At 43.0% G+C, this 24505-nt stretch overlaps 1 protein-coding gene across 1 annotated transcript in view; it reads left to right on the forward strand.

Annotated features, from left to right (window-relative positions):
- The window catches only part of LOC119647856 (RNA-binding protein Musashi homolog Rbp6), a 1519969-nt gene that overhangs the window by 1359466 nt on the left and 135998 nt on the right, over positions 1–24505 (forward strand). Inside the window, exon 8 of the mRNA XM_038049124.1 lies at positions 9126–9210. Coding sequence (XP_037905052.1) covers positions 9126–9210 — 85 coding nt within the window. The remainder of the gene's footprint in view (positions 1–9125; positions 9211–24505) is intronic.

A 24505-nucleotide genomic window follows, 5' to 3' on the forward strand; every position in this document is an offset into this window, starting at 1 on the left:
GTATTCCTCGAAGATCTCCACTATGCTGATTACATATGTTTGATCTCTCACGGATTAATGGATAAAAACGCTACAAAAACGAAGGTTTCATGAACGTTCACTGCTCGGCACCTATGAACAGTTTTACTAAAGTGCCTACGGAGACGTACTTATAGGTCAGTTTGGTATACAATGTCGGGTCATGTTTAGGGGCTTTGGCACTTGCATCCTTTAAATATGATTGACTTGCCCGTAATGGGTCTTACATTTAAAATGGTCGTTTACCATCGACTGGTAGATTGGTCTGAACATGAAAGTTGTTGGTAAGCGACCAAAAGGCTGACCGAAACAATAGTGTCTTGCTAGGCTGGATGGGGTTTTAATCCTACTTAGGCATTTGATGGCGAAACCGATCACGAAGAAAAAGAAGAAGGCCCAATTTAAAATGGAAATGAAATTGCTCGGCTCGATCACATGCTTCTGGCCGAATATCTTTCTAAATCGGATGCCATGATTGAAGAAGATCTTTGGCGAATTATATAATTCGCTAATACTCTTTTTAGATCAGGAGAAAGTGGGGAAAATTTCCTTCATAACTCGACACCCAAACCTAATTCTATGTGGGTTGCCCCTTTCTCTTCTTCTTCTGTAGCCTTTGCCCCATTCAGTGGCAGGATCGCCTAAATCTTTGGTAGAGTTGAGAAACCTCTCTGTCATTATCTAGCATATCAAGCCATCGGTTTTTTTGTTAGACCTGTGAGTTGTTTTCCATTGATGTTGATGTTCAGATCCGTATTTGCCTTCATTACCACGAAGCGGCGTTCATTGTCTTAAGCAATCGGCCAACCCTCATCTCTAGGGGGATTCTTATGGAGCGCTACTTCTTTCTGGTTGCGCTAATATGCGAAGAAATTTCACAGCGCAATTCCCCACTGGTTAAGAGCATTGATTTAATGTATTTAAATCGCTGGGTTGTGGGAGTGTCTGTTTCATTTGGGACAATCGTCCAAAACTCTGTTTTCGTAAGATCGACTCTCATACCGTGCTCCCTGGGCCGATCATTTCAGTTTTGAACAAGTCGATGGAGATAGGCTGAATGACGTATACACTGCATAGAGCAGTCTATAGGTCACCTAACTTTGGATAAGCTGCCCCAAAGCGTGTATGACAAAAAGAAATAGGTGCAGGACATGAAGTGGTTTAACACGTCACACTTCAATCTTTAGTCTTAGGATTACAGTAAATTTAACCCAGGCATACAGAAGTCTTGTATGAGCAAATTCTCTATTTTGCTATTTTTGTAAATTCAGCATGACAAAGGAAAAGGTGACTCTTTTTAGGATTCCACTCTCCTGCTTTGGTGCACCACGGCCTATGTAAAAATAAACACGTTTTTTTTTCTTTGGGATATCTGGCCCGACCTTTCAACATGCCCTAGCCTACCCCTTAACTAGCCAGTTTAGAAAGGTTTTCTCGATTATTTGGTGTTTTCTTTCCTCATAGCTCCTTAATTAAATTCATATATCTAAACTCGTATCCGAATAAGCATGAAAACCATTGATTAACTGAAGCCGCTATTAAACCGACATGGTTCGAGCACAAGGCCCACGTTGCTTCGACGCAAATATTTCCATACCCCATCGAGCATTTCGATACCATTATCTTAACGTGGCACCTTTCATGTTGAAAGCTTTGAAACGTGTGACGTCGAAATGGCCTGCTTCCAACGATGAGTCGTTAGGGCTGAGCATTCAGATGTGGATTTGTATGACTTTGATTCATTTGCTTACGTTCTGACGCTGATTTCGCTGATTTCGCTGATTTTCCCTGCCGGAGCGGTCCAGTATTGATCCGAAGCTGGTTAATTGGTATGCTTTTTATTTTTAACGCCATTGAATCTTCTAAGACGACCTTCGACTGCTTTTCGCGGGAGAGTCGCGAAACTTCCAAATGACTATCTAGTGTATTAAGCCATCCCTGTTACCTTAGGCGTTTGAGTTCTTTACCCTTGACTTGGATATTCAGCCCAACTTCATCTCCATTACCGCGAGGCGGTGTTCATTACCTTTGGAAGGCGATAAATACTTAGAACCATAAGGGGATAATTGTGGAGCAGCACTTCATCACGGTTGCGCTGATGGGTGAATCAACTTCCGCGATTCTCCACTGGTTAAAAGCATTGATTGAAGATTTGAATTGCCCGTCTGTCGTATGGATCAATCGTCCAAAACCCTGTTTTATCCAGATTTGGTCTGAGATCGTACTGCTTGTGGCGATCGTTTCGCTTTTGCATAAGTTGATCGAGATAAGCTTTATCATGAGACACCAGGAAAAGGACATCTGCATAGAGCAGTGTGTAGGACACTAAACGTTGGATGTTCTGTGTCGAAGAATCCATGGCAAGAAGAAATAGGTATGGAATACGAAGCCGTTTTATATAGCTGCTACGCTTTGAAGTTTACTCTTCAGATTACGGTAGAGCAATTAAACCCAGGCATACAGAAATCCTGGATGCGCAAATTAGTCCGTTCAAAATTAATTTTCTTGGAGTTATCTTTGTCCTGCTGTTCATGTTAAGTTGGCATGCCTTTTTCTTTGTTATTTGCTTAGTAGAATAGGGATTCCAAACGAAAGGCTTCTTTTTTGATTGGAGGGTATTTTGTCCGACTCATCGACACTTCCTCGCTTATGTCCTTACTAACCACTTTAGAGTGGTGACGTAAATATCTGGTGCTCTCTTTTTCTTTCTTTCTCAGAGATAAAATTCATGAATTTGAACTAATATCTGAATGAGCATTAGAACCCATTGATTAACTGATGCCGCGATAGAACCGACATTGCTCAAACGAAAGGCCCATATCGTTTCGTAGCGAATGTTCCTATGCCACACATTTCAACATCACCCTCTCCGATAAGGCACCTTTTGAAAGTGCCGAAACGTGCGACGTAAAAATTACTCACACTTCGACAGATGATTCGTTAGGGTTGAACATGCAGACGTGAAACGTGACGTCAAACCCACCTCTTTTTACGAAAATCACCGAGAATTGGAAGAAAACGGATTCCTCAAATGGAAAAGAAATCTATCAATGGCACCATATTTTTTTCTTATTTATAACTCTCTCTCTTTTACATTCTCTCCATTCTCCATTCTCTACGGACAGGACCACTTGGAAAGCAACTTACTTCCTCTCTTGTGGTTCACGGACTCCTCTCTTTTAAGTTAAACATCCAAGTTTTCCAAAAAAATTGACTGATAGTTTCGTCCAGGTAGAGGAAACTCACCAGGCGGTGCCTCATCTCTGCCCTGGAAGCAGATTGACCGAAAGTAACGATAGGTACTAATCGCTCAATTTATATATAATCGCAAATAAGTTACCAGTACGAATTATATTGAAGTAAAATCCGTTGCAAATTCAGAACTAAACCAGGCCCAAGTGAATTTTTTGTTGAGGATGCTGAAAATCCTAAGTCCGCGCCGACGAAAACGTCAGTCAACATTTTTGGAAAACTTGGGTGTTTGACCCAAAAAAGGTGAGACCGTGGGCTACAAGGGAGGAAGTAAGCTGCTTCTCAAGTGGTCCGATCCCTCATCAAGTGGATGCGGGCTCAGGACTCTCAGCAATTACTTCGGCCTGGTTTAGGTCTGAACTTGCGACGGATTTCACTTCAGTATAATTTGTACTCGTGACATGTTTGCGATTATAAATAAACGGAGCGATTACCACCTGTCGTTACTTTCGGGCACACTGCTCCCAGGGCAGAGGTGAGGCAGCGTCCGATGAGTTGCCTTTGCCCTAGACGAAACCGTCAGTCAGCTTTTTCTTCTTAATTAACTTTTCTTTCAACCGACATGGTTTTCAAGCACAACCGACAATCGGACCTCACTCCTCTGCAGTTAACATGAGCGGTATTCCTTGCCCCTTGCATCTCTGACAAATACATGATGCTGAGGTTACATACTATTCCTTCCTTGTTTGCTGCTGTGGAGTTACCAATCCTTGGAGTGCATCGATCACCATCAGGCTAGAGGCTAATCGAATCCGGAGTTCCTGTCTTAAAGGGGCGTTTTGACTCTTTTCCCAGAGATGGTTTTACATGAATTCAACCTCATGTAATGGGCTCTCCTTTGCACAAGTTCAAGCAAGCATCCCCACTTCAAAGTGAAGGCAGAAGTTTTCGACAAAAGGACGCTGTGAACAAATATCTTTAAATCTAAACTAAACGGGTTACTTTATTCCTTAAGTGTCACGCTTTAACCAGCAACCATAGGTATTTTAAGATCCAGAATAAATATACACTGTTCATCCCTTCTAGTTACATATACACGTCCTTCCCAAATAAGGATACCATAAAAAGCTCATAACGTAATTCTTCTACACATTTTTAATTTATTAGGTTCCGTGAACCTCTCCCTGAACTCAAAAATCCAACCAAAATTAGGAACAAAATGCCACGATTCTCCCAAGCCGTCTTATCATAAAAGCCAACTGATATCCATAACTAACAAAACTCATATGACTAAGTCAGCAGATACGAGAACGTATGGGATAGTTCCAGTGTTCGTTCCGTTGCCAGTCAGCATCTGAAAAAGGATATCGCATCAAAACGGATTGGGAAAAAGAAAGTTGTGCAATCGAAGGCATATTGGTTTCACCGATATGGAGAGGCATTTTGATATACGAGAAAATTATGAAAGGATTTTCCGCAGGTCAAAATGGATTCAGGCTAAAGTGCTTTGAATGTGATTCTTTCCTTTTCATGCATAGTACGTTCGACTATTGGTAATTTAATGATATTTTTCGGGCAATGACCTGGCCTCATAGTATCTAGCGCTCTTTCCCTTCTTCTCTTCATTGAAATTTGAGTCAAAATGAAAGGAGAAATAGTAGAATGGGGCTCTATGGAAATTGAGAACTTTGAAAAGATTATGTGTTTTTGAGAAAAAGGACATTTTAGGCGCGTCGATGTTGTGAAGCATATCCTGGTGCTAGGATTCCTGGAGTATCTTGATGCGACTGGGTAGTTCTTCTAGAAATAAAAGCCCGCGACTTATATTTCTTTTGTCTCGAAAAAAAGGGGGGGAGGGGAGGGGTTCGAAAGGCTAGAGAGTAACCAAAAGTAGTGAATTTAATCCTCTCTCTCCGTGGTTGTTTTTCACAACGAATTTTGGTCTGAAACATTTATTTAATGAAGCCTCCCTGAAAATGCACTCAGACTACCCTAACCCATGCTAGCTTTTCTGGCAACCCCACATCCACTTTACAGTAACTAACTCCTGAAACACTTAATTCAAATACCACATTAAGAAGGTACTCCCACTTGATATCCTGCTCGTTTGTTTAGTCCTAGTAGAATTTTCAACCCGACTATATCCGATGCGTAGGAATCAAGAAGGAATTTACTAAGTCAGAAGACAAATCTGCGTGCCGTTAACGGAGGAGTATCCGCGCGATATTTCATTCTTAAGCTTTGTTCCTAAAGATTTCTGTAAATAATGTTTTACTCGTAGAAAGATAATTTATCAAGTGTTGGGTGGGCCAGAAGTTAATTACCGAATTGATTGCATTTTATTTGCACGAGTATTTATCTGGTGATGAGGAAAGAGAATATTTAACGCGAATCACTGAGTAATTTGGCTGGTTACCGGTGAAAGACTTTCGTGTTTTTTCAATATGCTATGCGGATACCCGTAGTAAAGTGACATCAAAGGAATTGTTTCTTTATCTGCAATTGATTTGAATCCAGGAAATGTGCGGGTTCTTTATTATCCTTTTATTCATCAAAAATTATTACTCCGGAGCCTCAGGAAACTCCAAACCGTTGGGGAACCCAAATGGTTTCCCTTGGGTCCTTTTTTCCATGCGTTGTTACTGTTATAGTTCGTTCCGGTTCTCCAAAATCGCAATCAGTTAAATGGGTGAGCAACACTCGTCATCAACAATGTCGCAAGGACTGGTGTTCAGTGAAAGTCTGGTTTAGTGGCGAGCCACACACACAATTTGGTATTTTTAGTCGCCTGAGATCCTAGCTCACACAATTCCTCCATCTGCGTCTTCTTTCCATCCATAGATATTGCCCCTGTAGGCTTTTTGGATAAGATCATTTTCACCTACACATACTCCACAACTTGCCCAATATATCCTATTGGAGTGGCTTTTGTATATAACAAAACAGTTACTATGATTTCTTCGTAATGTAGGCTACTAAATTATCCATCCTTCTGTGGAGGCCCAAAAATTCTGCGTAGGATTTTCCTCTAAAATACAGCTCTCCATGAAAGACTTAAAACGAACTCCAATTCACAGCGAAAGTGGCATTCGAAGGTGTCATTCCCGGTATATCGCTGAAACTAGAATGGCCAAAACGTTCGGCAAATAATTGAGCGATTGAAGTGAAATCATTCAGAGACTGCATCCTCGCAAAAAACAGTCACAAGTTGATATATGCCAGAATTACCAGTTAGGCTTTCCGGACAGTGTTCTTAGGCCGTCACATTCCTCAGTTTTTTGTGATACAAAGCATTCACATTGGGACTTAAAGACTGTAGAGGCGCAACTTCCATAGTGGAAACGAAGCAACTCCCCCAAGTAGGACCATTGCTAATGACTAGTTTTACTGCAGTTCCGCCAGCTACTTAGGCGGATCACTTCCACTTGTGCATCTATTCCTGTTCCAGTTCCTCCAAGCAACGCCAAGGAGTTCCAGCAGAAGTGCATGAAGTCGATGAGTATCGTCTTTCTAGTGATTTTTGATGTGCCTCGTCAGCATATGGCTCGCTGCAATGTTTCCGAGGTCTATTTCTTTAGATAATGAGACACCCCACAATTTTCTGGACCACCACGTGAAACTTTTCAAAGTTTTTCCTAATTTTTTTTATATCTGAAACTAGAGGTGGAAGACATGCTCGCAAGGCTGCTCTTGAGTCCTCCTAATAGACCAGTAGTATCTCCCTTCCATTCCGGAAGTAGAGAAATTACTCTATAAGAATAGCATGTGGCACAACAATGTACCTCGGGGCAATCTAGCGAGACCGGAAGGGCTAACTTTTTGGCAGTTGAAGTACAAGGTCCGGCCCCTCCCCTCTTCATTTGCAGTACGGAACAACTGGGAAAGTTGAGCTTTGCGAATTCCAGTCGCTTTTGCACTAGCGTTTCCAAGGGCACTGGCGTCAATTCCGCCGATGGAGATAAATGTGTGTGATGAGTTGCAGAAGATGTATTGCCTGAGGTACCCCAGGAAGGTCTACAGTGGACAGTTACATCTTGCTGATTCAATGTGAGTACTTGTTGAGTTAGCTTAATCCCACTGACTTCTTAAAGCACGGATTGACTTTGTAACCACATTCAGAGCCCCGCTAAGTCAAGGAGAACAGTACTACATTGAGTGCATGGCTCACTTTATTCATACTGGTGGATTGCAGAACCTACCCAATCTCTACCGAACGTTGGAGTATGGCACGCGTGTTGAAACGCCATACCACGTGTAAAGCGCGAAAATCTCCGTTTGCTTGAACATAACCCAAACCCCCTTGAAAGTTTCACCTGGGGGGTAACCGCAATAATGGGCCTTAGCGAACATGAGATAAGAATTCTCCTGTGTGTACTTTCCATATTCTTCCCCAGACTTCCTTGTCGAAAAGCTTTTTGATATACTGCCAGATGACCTAGCTGCTTCTTAAGTATCCGGGCGGGGGTTTAGTGAATTACAAAATTTATCATGCAACAAGGCCTTCTTCGCGTTTTATGAGTTACTTGAAAAACTTCGTTACTATTTTGTTCCCAACTCGTGTTCGTTTGTGCGAAAATATCCTGTCTGGTTTACCGCTTATATCTCTGATGCCCTGCGTACCAAACACCAGTCTCGGTTACGATTCCGATGCTCAGGTAGTGCCGAAGAGCTTGCATTCATCTGCCAAAACACTTTAAAGAAAGTCGACAGTTAAATCCTTGGGTGTTTAACGTAGGTACTTGTCGTGGAGACTTAATCCTACGGTCTTCTTAAGACACGGATTGATTTTGTGACCACAATCAGAGCCCCACTGAGATAAGCAACAACGGTACCAGTCTATACCAAGTGCATGGCTTGGCATTCATACTGGTGAATGCAAGAAATACCTAAATCTCTACCGAACTAAGAAATACGGCACCCGTGTTGAAACACAACACTACGCCGAGGCCCGAAGGTCTCTTCTCGCTTGAGCATAACCACAGCCCCCATGAAACTCCCACTAGGGGGGCAACTGCGAACAACCGGGCCGTACTCATATCCAACAGGAATTCTCCCGAAGTATATGAGTCCAGGGGCTATCCCGGTTCCCATGGTACCAGTATACCCCTGGTAAGGTTTCGTGGCTATTGCCACTTCAGATGAGTCCCCGTGCAGACTCGGGTCTGATCGCCCTAATTAGGCCTTGGAGCATTCGCCTACTGTATCAAGGCCGGCAAGCGGATACAGCGTGTCCCGGTGCCACCACGTGGAGGTTCTCCTCGGCCACTTGGTTTTGGTTCAGCCGACAGGGTTGCCGTCCCGTCTTCCTCACCGCCACCTCTGAGTACCAAAGAAAGCGGACAACCAATATTTATCGAGGATTTGAGGCTCATTTGAGCATGTGCTTCTGTTCCTCGGCTGTTCCTTCCATTGATACTATGAAATTTACCGCTCTTACTACCATTTCTCCTGAATCTGAAAATGAGCATTTCACCATTTCTTCTACTACTCCTTTTTCAACTTATGTGATCTTTCCGTAGCCAGTACATCTTCCTCGTCTAAATCCTTCCATTGTTACATTTTTTATCGACCATTTGATGTTAACGACGGTTTAGGTCCTGATGGCCGGCCAAACCTTTTCCTAAAATTGTATCCTCCTCCCCCCTTTTTCCCTCCCCTGGTTGAGAGTTTGTCCGAGGGAATCTTTCTTGACAAGTAAAAGGAGGTTCGTATCATTCCTTCACATAAAAAAGGTTTGATATAATAAAACTCGTTTTTTCTATTCGCTAGTGTGGATTTTTTTTTACTAATACCGATATTTCGGGAACCACTTGTTCCCTTCAACATTGCTAACAAGTCCGCTCATCAGTGGGTTTATTAGCTATATTTATACTAATTTAAATCTGTAATACTATGATTTCTTTCCCTTTTTTCAGGTGGAATGTAAAAAAGCGCAACCCAAAGAAGTTATGCTTCCGGCAAATTTAGCGAAAACTCGGGCAGCAGGACGAACAGCATACGGTGAGTTGGTAGTTTTGAGCGGTGGTAGCCATTCGAGTAGTCTGGGTGCAGTCGGTGCACCAACAGCGTCAATACGCTATGCACCCTATCCTTTACCGGCTAATTTGGCCAATCATCACCATCATCACCAACAACAACAGCAGCAACAGCAACACCAACAAAATGTTGCAGCAGCTGCTGCTGTTGCGGCCGCAGCTGCTGCTACCACACATCACACAATAATACCTTTAACATCAGCAACAACACCTTCCCTGTTGCAATACGCAGCGGCAGCTTCGGCTGCAGCCAATCCACAACCACTTTATGATGCAGCAGCTCTTGTTGGCTATAAGCGTTTGTTGGCAGCAGCTGCTGCAACTCAGATTCGAAATCAAGCTGCTGTTGCTGCACATACACAACCTGCACCTCAACCTCCGCGTGCAACAGCCACATTGACATATCCTTTGAGCGATTTGCTTAGCGTGCCAGGACTTGATGTTTCCGCTTTGTATCAGATTCCAGGAGCTGCAGCTTTGGGACTATGACCCCCTGCCGCAGCGGCGGTTATAACGCAAATTCCAAGACCGCAATAAGGAATTTAACAGGAAATAATCCTTCCATTTCAAAACTAAGTAAATAAAGGATCCATAGTCCATTTTTGAAGCATGCATAATTGAGTGATACTCCCAAGATACCAAAATTATTTTTCGTCAGAATTCCCAGACATCAGTTCATGCCGGTCCCATCAGTTTCTCAGAAATCTAGAAATTGGAAATACCCAAAATTTGTCTATTATTAAATAGAAAATTAGTTTGAAATATTTATGAGCGGAAAGTCCTTTTTCTATATACAAACAAACATTGAAAACCGTATGAAGGCGGAGGTAATAAAGATTTACTTAAGCCCAAACTGAAAATCAGGGACCTTTTGTTTGCGTCATCCGCGTCCCAACTCTTATTTCCCCGTCAAATTTTAAAAATTTCTTTTCATTTGATCCTTACCAGGAAAATTTAAGATTGGAGAAGTAAGTGGGCAGCAATTTGCGTTAGTATAACACAGACCCAATCCACTGACAGCATGGCAAAGTTTCTGGAAAGGTGCACATGCGAAAGCCCCTTTAATTTCCATCAACATCGCGATCATGCGCCATCATTGCAGTATTGCGTGCTGACTCTTGGAAGCCAGGAAAAGTTAATCCTCTCTTATTCAACAATATCAACTGCTCTCCAATTAATGCATTTCCCAGAGAGTCTGCACTAAACTAACACTAGAATTTGTGAAATGATCATCGAATTTTCTAAGGAAATCTAGTTTGACCAACCCATTTCATTAAGGGGCTCTCCACAGCTTCAACGTAGTCTTTTCGCTTTCTAGTCCCTTTGAGAAAGTCATCCTTAAATTTTAAGAAGCCTCTTATGCTTACACTGGAAGTTCACCTCACAACCAGATCATTTGGTCGATTCTCTTAACTTTGACAGGTCTCAGCTCCACCAGGACGCATTGGACGACTGAAATTTACTGTCAGGAAAGTTTCTGAAATTTGGCTAGCCCCTTTCCTTGAGTTCCGTCTTTATATTACAATCTATTTGTGCATATAGACGACTTCGTTGGCTTCGTCCAGGGCAGCGGCAATTCATCAGATGCTACCTCAGGACTCCCTCATATCCTCTGGGCTTCCTCATATTCAAAAAACAAATTTGTTTGTTCATAGACAAAATCCTATTTTGACAAATGTCAGACTAGCGTCTTTCCCCTTGCGATTTTTGGTTTGGCAGTGGAGCCGGCTCTGCTAGATCGAGTTTGTTCCGGTTTCGTCACGGATGTAGGCAATTTATCGAACACTACCTCAAGTTTGTCCTGGAATCACCGTGACTGACGTGGCTGGTAGATGTTTTCTTCGTAACACCATATGCGAATGAATAATATTTATGACAAAAGCCACCTAGTAAATTGAGGCCTAAGAGCCGGTCGAAGGTGATCTAAGTTTTGTTTGATTTGAGGGAGTCCAGAGTCCACCATCCACTTGACAGCGGACCGGACCAATTGGAAAGAAACTTTGTCCAAATTTGCTGGTCCACAGACTCCTCTGTTTTGGACTAGAAATCAAAATGGTGCCAAAAATAAATCACGGATCGGCTACTTTTGTTACAGATTTGGTGTCTTGCCCAAAACCAGTAACAAAAGAAGGAAGTTCGCCATCAATCTTCCCCAACCTCCCGGTAGTAAGCTTGGTCTCAGTGGAGTCTAAGGGATGTCAAAACGTCATCTAATGTATAAAGCCATCGCAATTTCAACCAGCCTATGAATCGCTTCCCACTGACTGGTATGTTTAGGCCAATCTTAGCTAGCGAGTTGTCATTAATCTATAGCGCCGTACCATCGAAGGACCATCCATTTTTTTGTGATAGGTGCAACTCCACATTGACTATGAATGTTCTCATTTCGCTGATCCAATGCAGCATCTGCGTCTCTATTACCATGAAGTGAAGTTCATTGTCTTTACTGGCGTGCTAGCTGCTTTCAGAACCATTTAATCTCTATACTTTACCAGAATCTTTCTTCCTTACTATAGCCTTTTTAGATATCTTTAACTTTCATCCGGTTGACAAACGGAGTCGGCTCGTCGTGTTCGGTTGCGTCATTTTCCTCTATTAAACGATCTGATGATGATCTGCATGCAGTTGCGAGGCTTTCAAACCCCGTCCACCGTATCAAGCCACTGTTGTTTTGGCATTTCTTTTGTTCGCTTACGATCGACTTCGATGTTCAGACCAACCTTTGTAAGTGAATTCTCGTTAGCGCGAATTACATATCCATACCATCGAAGACGCCTCTTTTGCAGTTTCTCCACGATCCGTGCAAACCCATATCGATTGCGGATATCATACTATCAAATGTGACTACAGCGTGTTTCGCCACTCGTTAAATGCAACTTCTTCGTCTCCATTATCACAAGGTGTCGTTCATTGTCTTTTATAGTCGGCTAACACTCAGAACCATAGAGTTCGGCAGGGCCAACGAAACTACCGTAAATTTTGGATTCGAGACGTTTGTTGATAAATTGAGCACAAGGAACGTAACTTGCGGAATACCATTTCAACTACAGTTCGTAACACAGTTTTTCATCGGTTGGTAACATTAACCCGTTGTATGTAAATCGCTCAGATCTGGGTGGTCTGATAGTGCCTGCTTCATTGGGATCGAGATAAAAATTTAACTGAAAATCGTTACCTTTTCTTGATGCGGTAGTGCCATGACCTCGTCCAAAAGAAGCTCTGCTTTTAATGCACATCATTCTTTTGGCCAAATCTTTCCTTTGATTTGCTGTCTCCGATCTGCTTGGATCACAAACTGGCATCAAGAAAGTTCCTTCCACATGTCCAAATCCCACTTCTTTCTTATCTTTTGTTGGAGAATTCAGGTATAGTTCTTCCACCGATGCCAACGCCCATAAAAAGGCTCTACTTTCCTAGATAAGCTTCACCAAATTTATTTTTTTAAGTCAAAACCTATAATCATTGTTTACTCTAAAAATGACTCTCATTAGTCCGCGGAGCGTCTTCTAATGAGTGTCTCTGAAGGTCTTTAGTTTCCTCAGGTCCACCAATCTAAATCCTCCGCATCGGTAAATCTATCTCTTCTGGCACTGATGAACCTTACTCTCAGCGTCAGATATTGTGTTTCCGGTTTGCGTTCCTCAAGCACCTCAAGAGATGGGTAACCAATAGCTGACATGCTATTCACTCGTCAGCTTGGTGCTCGGAATTACGATCTCAGACCGGCCCTTAGAAGTAACACTGTGATTGTTTGCTGGAGCGACCTAAACGCAGCCTCATCAGTATGCTTTAAATGGAAATTCTCCTGTTGTCTTTTGGTACGATTTAATAAGAAGATGAAATGTCAAAACATTCCGATGACTTTTCAACCTGCTTCGGGAAAACTCATTCGAAAGTGGCCAGAATGAGTCGGTCAAACTAGAGTTCGCAGTTTACACATCCTCCTGCTTTAGAATTATTATTTGGAGGCAAAGAGCAAGCTCCATTAAGACCCTTCACTTTCTAAAATATGGTCGTTACCCCTGCGAAACCCGTAGATGTAATGGTTGGAACGCTTCAAAGCGTTAGCCTCAGCTGCTACCTTCGTCTTTTTCTTTTTGAGCGCATTACAATTGTCAGAAAAATTCAGTGTGGTTTTTACTGGGACTACCAACTTGTCTCCACTTTGTACCCAAGATTCTGCTTACTTGCGTCCTACTTTTCGGAACATTGATACGCCCGATACACCACAGCAATACTCACGTCCTCATTTCAAAGAAGCTTTGCTTTCTTTCACATTGCCTTCCCATGCTGTCAGTTAGGAATATTTCTGGGTTCACAATTCACAGTCCAGGTAGATCCGTCTTCACATATCGATATCCAAGCAATTGGTTTCAAGCCAGCAGTTTCTCTTTTCTTCACTCTTGCTGGGGGACACTAAGATGAAGGTCCTGACAGATAGAGTTTAGCCTTTAGACGCCCTCCCTTACTGCCCTCGGTTTGGAGAAGCTTCCTTGCGCCGTGCTTTCGTCTTCCTTTTTTTTGAAAGATCTTGGTCACAGAAAGGGTTTCACCTTTTTTTGAAAGATCTTGGTCGGAAAAAAGGTCACACCTTTTCCTCTTGTGAAAATTTCTCATACCCATAGGCCCATAGGATGACCCATAGGCAAAGAGTGTAGGCCTTCCATTGGAGTGCTTTCTGCAAACTTCTCAATGGAGAATTGTGAGTTTGGTGGAACTTCTAAGTCGATGGTTTGGCAGCAACTTGCTCAACAAGGCATAGACCTGACTAGAGAGAGGAGAGAAGGGGATGATTCCCAACGAGCCAGAAGCTTTTTCAAGGAATCGGAATGTAAATTCGAATAAAATAAGGAGGTGATAGGTGGTAGCGTTCTATGTTCCAGCGTGTCGCATTTTTACCCATTAAAACCACCCCGTAACTCCTGTCCTTTTTCCTGCGGAACTACCGCAAAGTATTTCGTCGTGGGGTGGACATGGCTCTAACCCCTCCCTTCGCCTATCGATTGCATTCGCAATCGCGCCTTTCTCGCCCCCCCCCCCTCTAATAATTTGCAATGAATCCGCCCTACCATGTCGTTCACTGCATTCCAGCTGTCATGCATGCAAGCATTATTCCGATTATATTTTCCGGTGCTGATGCTCCTCTCAATGTCTCCTATAGACTCTGCCTTTCCTTAGCGAATTTAGGACAATGGAAGAAAACATGCTCCGGCTCCTCCGGAATACCGTTGCAGCTCGGATAGTTGGGTAAGCTGTCCAAATCTGTAGAGGTATTTACGGTAACCGCCATGTCCCGCCCGTCCAAAGCTTGATGCTGGGAATCAACCTGCGGGTCCATCAACCCTTTTTTGCCCCTTCCCACGGTTGTTGCCACTTGTTTAAGGATTCCTCCCTTTCGGCGTTTTTCATTTGCCGATCAGAGGAAGAATCGGGTCCGTCTTAGATACGTGCCTTCTCATCGGCCAAAATGTGGATCGGCGTCATTCTGGCTACTGGATAAGCCGCTTCGTCCGAGATGGTTCTATAATCACAGCACACTCTTATGGTGGTCTTTCTATATATCGCGCTCATCTTTGGAGCATTACACTGGCGCTGCGTAAAGCAGTATAAAACTCACCACTTTGGCTATAAGCAGTTTACGAGTGCATCGCGGGCCTCCAACATTTGCCATCATCCGTGCCAAGGCCATGTTAACATTGAAGGTCTTGGTGCAAACATCATTTGTAAGTGCTGCTTGAAATTCAGCCTCGCATCTATCACCTCTCCAAGGTTTTTAATTGCTTGCTTTGAAGTGATGATATGCTCCCCATACTGATACGGGTAGTGGTGATAAGCACCGCCTCTGTTTTACTTTCCGCGAGTGCAAGATCTACATCTTTCAGCCACTTCTGTATAGCAATGATTGCTTCGACCGCAAATCTGCAGTACTTTCTCCTTCGTTACTGGGAGTATTACAGTCACATCTAAAGATGTACGTGATTGTAACACCTTGTGTTCTCATGAGGGAACAAACCCTGAACAGTTTTCATTTGGAGATCAGGACATGTAATTTGTGAAGCTGCCTGACGTCTAAATCTCTCCATTACAATCCCGTAGGCGCTTTTCCATGGGTATGTATCCGCCTCTGCGCAGAGTTGCTTGAAGCAGTCCCTCTCTCCAGGTTTCTGCGGGGCTCCTTGTAAGCTCGCTGTTTCAACTCCTGGTCAATCGTACCCAATGCTCTCTGAGCCGTTCGTCTGATCCGATGGCACACCGACCGAAGATCTGACAATTCACTATTCCACCAGCAGTTGGGCCTTCTACTGGAGAAAGTATAACGTCCCGGCATCGATGAGTCGCATATCTTCCCGATACACTTCGTGATATGGAGGGCTCTTTCCGATGGTGTACCTTGTATAGTGTCCTGGTCCAACCACACATCTATGAAAGTTTGCTCGTTAATTGCTTTCACAGACCAACCTGACGTTCTCCTCATTTTTGGACGAGTCGACTTCCAGCCACTTGCCTTACCCTTCAGGTCAAAAGGTATTGGCTGGTGATCACGAGGGGTGTTTACTGACGTTCTAGGACATATCGCGATCTAGTGGAGGACTAACAAAATTCAAGTCAGATCCACAACCGAACTGGACATCATTTCCGATAAGTATTAATTAACCTGACCATCGTTAGCCAATATGATATCCAACTGCGCGAAAGCCTTCAAAAGTCAACGCCCTCTTTCATTCGTCAGTGAGTTTCCCCATTCTGTGGCCCATGCATTGAAATCACCGGTTTTGGTTTCTGTCCTTTTCCATCAAGAACCAATCTGTTCAGCATGTCCTCGAATCTGTCTGCCTGTCTGTCCGTCACACGCATTTTTCTCGGAGAATGTTGTAGCGATTGACACCGAATTTCGTAGGAAGGTGGAAACTCTGAACGTTCACGCATACAATGAGTTACATTCTTTTATGTTGAATTTAAGGGGGTGTAAATTTTTTTAACCAAATATAGGCATGTGGGGTATCAAATGAAATGTCTCGATTAGAACTTTCCGAAGCCGTCTTAATTTTGACATTTGTTGGAAAGGTGGGTAGTACGACGGGTCGAAAGCTATCATTTCTTTAATGGACCTTCAGAGCCTACTCCAAAAAGCAGTTGAAACTATTTCACCAAGTACTTATACTTGCAAAGATTGGTCTGAACATCGAAGTCGATGGTAAACGACCAAAAGGCAGACCTAAGCAACGGTGGCTTGATACGCTGGATGGGGATTTGAAAGCCTCGAGATTGCACCCAGATCAGGCATCCGATAGAGCCAAATGCCGAAGCCGATCACGACGAACCGACCCCGCTTGTGAACGGGACAAAGGCTGAAGAAAAAGAAGAAGAAGACGGCTAGGACGTCCGTGTACACTCCTGGTCCGCGATGAAAATTATGCTTTCCGCTGGACCTAATTTTACTCAAGTCTTTATTCCGCTTCGAAGAGATATTATTCTAAAGAAGTCCTGTATGTTTGGCAAGGATCGCTTTTCCGAGTACCTTCGAAGAAGGATCATTGGAGAAAATCCGCCCCACCCCCTATTTGGTTAAAGTCTCTCTTTTCTACCCTATTTTGTCGGCGGCCCCGAATAAAGATTCAATTAAAATAAAGGAATAATTAAGGAGTCAGTCCGAATTTTCGCTCTCATACGGCAGCTTGCCATCAAGTCGAGATTGCTCTATGTTTCACGAAGGTTGCCCTTTAACATTGCCCAACTCAGTTGCCAGGTACCATCTTCTTAAACATTTCCAAAAGGTTTTTGGATGTTCTTTGTTTCTGCTCTCCATTGATTTGACAGAAAAGGATCTCCTTTTGGGGAAGTCCTTCCAGTTTAAGTAGGAGGAGGTATGTTACTCTCCTGTTCACTCCTTTCCGAAGTACGGGGCATCTACAGAATGAGACTATGCTTCAGTTTCATTATCATCAGAGAGTCGCTTCCATTGATGCAATTTTTCTCCTTTTTAATAAAATCCTGACCGGAATACACTCTCACTCTTCGCTAAAATTATGACTATCTACGTTGAAAAGAAAATTGATACTTTGTCCAGGGTAAGGATGGAAGCACAGGTTGACTTACCTTTTTCAAGATCAAGTTCGAAGCAAATAGTTTTTTTTCCAGGCTCACACATTTTCTTTCCATATTTTCAAAAGGAGCTGAAATTTCAAATTACTCTTCAGCTAAAGTGAGACACTCAAATGCTTTTGATTACAAAGTAAGTGCATATTTGGCTCCATTCGACAAGTGTCCTCCATTTTATTCCGCGTCATCTTTTAAATACTCCGCTCCTTCTTGCGCTAAGAAGGACTTATCTATTGTTTCCTTACATCGCCTTATCACCCAGACGATTCAAGAATTCGCTCCTTCCCACTATCAAGACGGTATCTATCCTTTCAAGAAATTTCTTGCCATTCTTCCAAGTATCGCAATTGTTTTCTTGTTGTTGTTGTCACCGTTATTATCCTCCCCCCACCTATTATCGTGGCTCATGGCCCATTTCGATTTGAAGTGTAAGCCATTGAGCCGGCATCCTTCAAGGTGGAAATTATGAAAAATGCTTTTCTACTTCCGAAGATTTTTGGAAAATTAAATTATGAAAACTTTTCCACCCTCTTACAATGGACGCGATAGCAAAAAGAATGGATTTTCCAGAAGAATGAAAGTCAGCAGCGAGCCTGGCGGGGATCGGAAGATGGTTAAAAAATTTTGACCGACAGTTAATGCAAAGGAGGAGAACGAACAGCTTCTGAATAAGACGATATGATGCCGATGATGGCAGAAACGACCGTGGTGATGACGCGATGATAAGAGGAAAATCTTTTGGAGGTATTCCAGTGGAAAAAGGTGTTGAAATGTGCCGTTCAAGGGAAATGACTGAGTGGATTTCGCTTTACTCCTTCATCTTTCTCGGTAATGTTCAAAAATGATTTTTTTTTTGTTACCTGTAGTTCGACGGAGGGTTAAATTTTGATTAATTTTCGCGAGATTACAGTGAGGAGAATCGGATGGTTAGAGATGGTATTGAAGGTGTTGACTATGAGCTAGACCACTTCAGAGGTATTTGATATATTTCCTTTTAATGGTTCTGCGCAATTTATGAAAGTGGAGCCATCTTCGTTCGTTGGGCAGGTGTCACAAATGGCTTCTCAATTTATTTTTGAAGGTTTGCAATTGGTATATAGTTGGTAGTTTCTTCCCAAAGCGTAAAGAAGTCGATGCTTTCAAGTAATATCATCTCACCGAGGCGTAAGCAATACCCATACTGCCCAACGGAGTGGGGTAGTCATGTCAGATGTCCTCAATCAATGTGTTAATTCCAATAAATGGAATAATTCGCCTTCGGGGCAAAAGTAGGGCAACTTACTTCCCACGGATTACCGTTGAAAATTGCTCTTCGAAAGGTCCGGTCCAACATGAAGTGGATGTGGGATCAGGACCCCTGAGTCCTTAAGCAAAAACCTAGCTTTGACCAAACTCAGACCTAAACGACGTTGGTTTTTATATTCGTTAAACCTCGCGCTCATTCTGTGTTTGTAAGGGAGTGAGCAACGTTTGACAATCACTTCGGTTACACTTCTCCCAGAACAGAGGTGAAGCAGCATCGAACGAGTTACCTCTGCCCTGCACGGAGCCGCAGGTCGTCTTTTTCCCTTTTGAATTTTAGGCCTGCTGATCAAATCGACAATGTTACAGTGTAAATTGGCACGAAACCTGCTACCTCTTTGAACATCCGATGACCGCTTTATTGGTTTCTTAATTTTGTACGCCTGACTCAGTTCACTCTCATGACCATTACGGCAATAGTTCTGTCCTCGCTAATGGTTAGGTTAGATGGATATGTATGACAATCAGGAACCATTCCTCAACAAAAGGTTTCCAGGATGTTTCGATATGAAAGTTGAGACCCAGAATTCGCAGAAATTGTTGCTATTCAATTGTTACGATTCAGTTTATTGTCAATGTCTACCTTGAAGACAATTCGCTTTATTAGATGTACAGGGAGGAATTTTACTGAATCAAGAAAATAACTTAGCTGGAAGCCTCGCTCCTTGTCGAGTACCCTTTTGGTATTCGTACCAGTGGAGGTGAAACCTCTCTCTCCCAATTTTGGCAACCAATTTGGTTGGAAGAACCATTACCCACCGAGATAGGCTGTGTTTCTCGCAAATTAAAGTATCAATCATAGTTATCCCGAAACTTCCGTAAGGAAACCAACAGTAGATAACGCAGCAAGTAGGGAGCTTCCGAAAACGTAAAATTCAAGAGAATTACCTCGCCCACCTCCCTAGAAAAACTACAATTCTGAAAAGTAGTTTTTCCGTAAAATCTGTCAAATAGCTTGATCCTTGCTATCGATGTCTAAGATGTTGAAAAATTCTATCCCCTATTCGGTGCTTTATTATTTCATCAATCAGATTCTCTAGTTTAGCCAGAATAAGTTCTGATCAGTCCGTCTGAACAGTCAATACTCCATGTACCTTGGTTCTTCAGAAATGCCACACCAGCAACCATTACATCATTGACGTCTTCAAATTGCGTACTGCGAAGGTGGTTCTTAAGTCGAGGGAAGAGGTAGAAGTCACCGCAAGTTAGAGGTAGCGAATAGGGTAGGTATTTGACTAGTTCGGATCCCATTTATCTCCTTCTTCTTCTTTCTTCCCAGTTTTTTGATCCAGTCTTTTGCCTTGGTGAAGCAGCACTCCAGCTGGCAGATTTCTACACCTTTCCTTCATGCAGGTTTCTCATAATCTTCTTAGTTGGTCTTCGTAGTAAGATCCTGTAACAGTGATTCCCTTTTCCAAATACTCCACCATAATTATTTCTTCAGCATCCAAGAAATGCCATAACGTTTCCCGCCGAATTTAATAGTTTCGATTTCTTCGGGGTTGATGATGATTGTCGTTTCCAAGCCAGGGATTGGTTTGTCGTTTCTGGATCAAAATGGTGAATACTTTTCCTAAATTGGGTGGGACTTTTCGAGACGCTCCTTCGAAATGGCGACTGTCTTTTCTTTTGCTACCAGATAGCATTTTTGCCATCCAATGCGTTTGAGCGATTCATTCACAAGCATTCTTTAGACGCTGCCATATGAAGTGCCTATAACCTCAGCTATATACCTGATTATCACTTTTTGGTCTGTCAATATAACATCTTCGCCTTGTTCACGATCTGTGTTGGGAGTTTTTTCACAGAATCGTCCATCATCCTGCCGATGCGCAAAAAAATCTCGTTTCGAACGCGGCTAAGAACAATTTTGTTTGTTGGTAACTCGGGCTTCTGAAAAATACATGGGGGCTGACAAGGTCGTCTGACGTTTCGAAAAAAACAGGTTTTTCAAGTTGAAATAGTGTGTATTAAGCCAACCATATACGGCCAGAAATCTTCACCAAGGATGAAGATGCCCATACAATTCTCGCTCACAGCCTAAAGGAACATGAAATCCTCGCTCACAGCCTAAACAAACATGTCTGGCTCATGTAATTTTTCATTCGATCACCGGCCACTTGAAGAGTCCAGACTGACAAGCGGTCAAATGCGGACTGTTCAGACGCAACTGACAAGTCGAACTGAATGTTCCTGCTTGCATTGCGACAGAGGCGTACATAACATCACAAATCCAGAGTCCACAACTATATTATTAACCATTCATACATCTTATGACAGATTTAGCTAGGACCATATTGGCGCACTAGTTTTCTGTAAGTGGCTTTCAGGTTGGGTGGTCTTACCTATATCGTCTTTGTATGGCAAACACAAATCGGCTGGTCTGGATCAGGTTCGCCACTTTTTGCTGTCAAAAGCTTGATCTGGAAAGATTCAGTAGCCTTTGAAGTCGACCGTTGATAAGGCCATGTGCGTAATTTTAGACAGTCTTTGAGGCGTTTTGAACCCTCATGAATATTTAGCCGTATTTTAGCTAGCGAACTAGCAACAGCACGGATAAAATGATGTCATCATGAAAGGCACATTTGTTGTACCTTTCTTGTTTCCATAATCACGAGTAAGCTTTGTTTAAAAAGTCGACTGACGGTTTCGTCCAAGGCAGAGGTAACTCATCAGACGGTGCCTCACCTCAGCAGCATGACCGAAAGTAGCGACAGGTGGTAATCGCTCCATTTATATATAATCGCGAATATGGTATGAGTGCGAATTCGCCTCTGCCCTGGATGAAACCGTCAGCCAACTTTTTTGATAAACTTGGGTGTTTGACCCAAAAAAAGAGGAATGCATGGCCCAGATGAGAAAAAGTCGGTTGCTTCTCCCGTGGTCTGATCCGTCATCAAGTGGATACGGACTCAGGACTCCCAGCATACTCAATAAAAAAGGCTTTGTTTGTTTTTGCTGGTTACTCACTTGGAACTGTAGGGAGGAAACAGCATTATGGTAGCTTTTGACAAGAATACAGAAGATACAACTTCAGTGTCAAAAGGGCGCGCAACCTCATTGTGCGTAGCTTTCGAATAGGGACGAGGTGGGTAATTGGTGCTACGGTGTCGGTGTATTGATGTCGCCTAGATAGTTTTCTTGTATGTTTCTTCATCTTATCCCAGGGTGATAGATGCATGCGAAGAATTGATCTTGGATGCATCTACTGATTTCCTCCTCACTTCCTAGAAGAGCAAACGTGAATCTGTTGCCGAGAATGTTGCGCGTATTTTCTTCCACGAAGCTTTCTTCTTCTTTCTTTTTCTTTAGCATTTATCCCTTTCACAAACGGCTCGTTATGATCAATTGCGCCATTTTTTTCTATCCGATCTGGATACAATCATAAGGCTTTCAAATTTCCATCCAGCGTATTAGGCCACCGTTGTTTCGGCCGCCCTTTTGGTCGCTTCGCTTCGATGTTTAGGTAAATCTTGATAAGTGAATTATCGTTAGCAAGAATTACGTGGCCATACCATGGAAGACGCCTCTCTCGCAATTTCTCCACGATCGGTGCAACCCCATATCGATCGCGGATATCCTCATTTCGGATGGGATCAAGGCGTGTCATGCCACTAGTTCAACGCAGCATCTTCGTCTCTATTACCGCAAGACCCCATTCATTACATTTTATTCATTATCTTTCGGCCAACGGATGACATTGTGGTAAACCCCGCCCCCCCCCCCCCCCCTTTCCCCATCACAAGGAACACAATTTGCGGAACGTGACAGGCCGACCAAACAAATGCATCCAATGTCGTTAAAACGGGACTTAACCGCGATCAATGCACCTCCACCAACTGATTTACCTGAAGCTGCACGATTTATATCGCAGCGAAGGAAAGAGAATCCCTCGAGGAGCTCAGAACTTAAAATCCTATCATCCAACCAAGTATAAGTAATACAGATGAAATGGTATTGGAAAGCCAGGGCAGAAAGATTTCAATCTTTCGACGACAGCTTGGTATGTAGGCCCCTCGCATTTTGATAATAAAGACTTAAGCTAAATTATTTATGCTGGTTGGTGAGGTAGGAGGGCGACACGAAAATTTGTTCGTAATTTATTCCGCTGGTAAGACTTAATGAAAACTTCTTTTGACTAAAAGGAGGGTTGGGCGACGGTATCAAAGTCATACATCACTTTGAAGGAAACGTATGAAAGAGGTGACGGAGATAAACCAGCTTTACTGGTGATGAAAATAAGAACTTCATCAGAAAAAATAGAATAGGCAACTCTGGAAACGAAAAGTTGATTTGGGGGTGAAGCGACTTGCAGCAGAGGGCCACCTAAGTGCGTAGCAAAGGAGGTCGGAATGAAGGCGGCTGATGTCTGGTGGCAAAAGATAGGTTGGCTGCTACTGGAAGAGCTATGGAGCACTCAAGTACTCCTATCGGCGGGTGAACAGCAGACTCTCCGTATTTGTACGCGTTTAAAGTGGGGGAGAGGCAAAGCCTCTGGGCACTCAGACCTTAGTGGTCCATTGTACTTGATTCCCCCAACTAACGGAATATCCCGAATTCATTTATGCACCGTAGTTTTTCTGTTGGTGGATGTGACGCTGCCCGCTGCAGTTGGAGCACATCACCACCAAAAAATTTTATGTCTGACACGCCCATAGTCGGGGCACTCACACAGAAAATGTTCCGTGGATTCCATTTCCTCGTTACAGGACATGGACATGTATCATCTTGGATAATTGCTATACTGAACATATGCCCAGCTAGTGAATTATGGCCAGTCAGAATACCCACAATACTTCTGTAAGTCTTCCTGCTTTTCGAGAGGATAAACCTTGCAGTATGTTTGCTTGGTTCTGATAGGAAAAGTTTGATGGGTTTACCAACATTAAGGCTCAGTCACTTGTCATTATGGGAAGCTTGTTGCCAGTTTTTGATAGCTGCATTAGCCAATGCTATTGATACTCCAATTACTGGTTCCGTTCCGGACATGAGGGAAATCAGACCCTCCTCCCTCCATACCACAATGACCAGGTACCCAGAGTAGCTCCACCGTATTGAATCTAGAATCAGAGCTCAATCGGTTTCTACATTCCTGAACGATTTTTGAAGTGATCAAAGTACGCTACAGATTGCGATGGGCCTGCCCTTTCAATCGTCCGTCAATCATCCAGGTTCCCGCCCTTAGGATCTCATAAACTTCAGCCTGAAAGACCGTTGTGTATTGCCCCAAAGGAAAAGCCCACTCCTCGTTTTTATTCGAAAAGTAGACTCCTGCTCCAGAACCACTTTCTTTTTTTGAGCCATCGGTGTAAAAGACGTCAGTATATCCTGAACACGCATTCTTCTGTTTTGTCTCCTCTCTTGATGTAGCACATTCAACGGGAAGGTCGAAGCTATCGGAGCCGCATCAAAACAGTGCGAAGTAGTTGGAGTAGGCGGGTTACTTGCATGGGGGAACTTAGGTAAACACCCATATTTGGCGTAATTTTTGCGGACATATTAGCCGAAGCGCCTAGCGGGGATGATCTAGTGGCCGGTGATGTATTGAAAAAGCGTCGGAAAGCAGAAGTAAGTCCGGGGGTGAAGCTGGTGGCTGCATATTGGAGTTGGTTATTTCAACTGCTTACTGAATCGCCGCAATTGCTTGCTGGATCTCCGCTAAGGCGGCTCAATGAGTGTACTGTCATTGAGGATGGAGACACAGTTGGATTAATTAATTTAATAATAATTATGTTTGAGACCTTAAAATTCTTTGAACTAAAAGATCCAATATCTAATAATATTATAGTTTGAAATCGGTTCAGTTAGCTCTCTAAATTGTATACGAATTTCTATAGCTCTGCTCCTACTGACTTTCA

This window comes from Hermetia illucens, chromosome 2, assembly GCF_905115235.1.
Source record: "Hermetia illucens chromosome 2, iHerIll2.2.curated.20191125, whole genome shotgun sequence".
Classification (NCBI taxonomy): domain Eukaryota; kingdom Metazoa; phylum Arthropoda; class Insecta; order Diptera; family Stratiomyidae; genus Hermetia; species Hermetia illucens.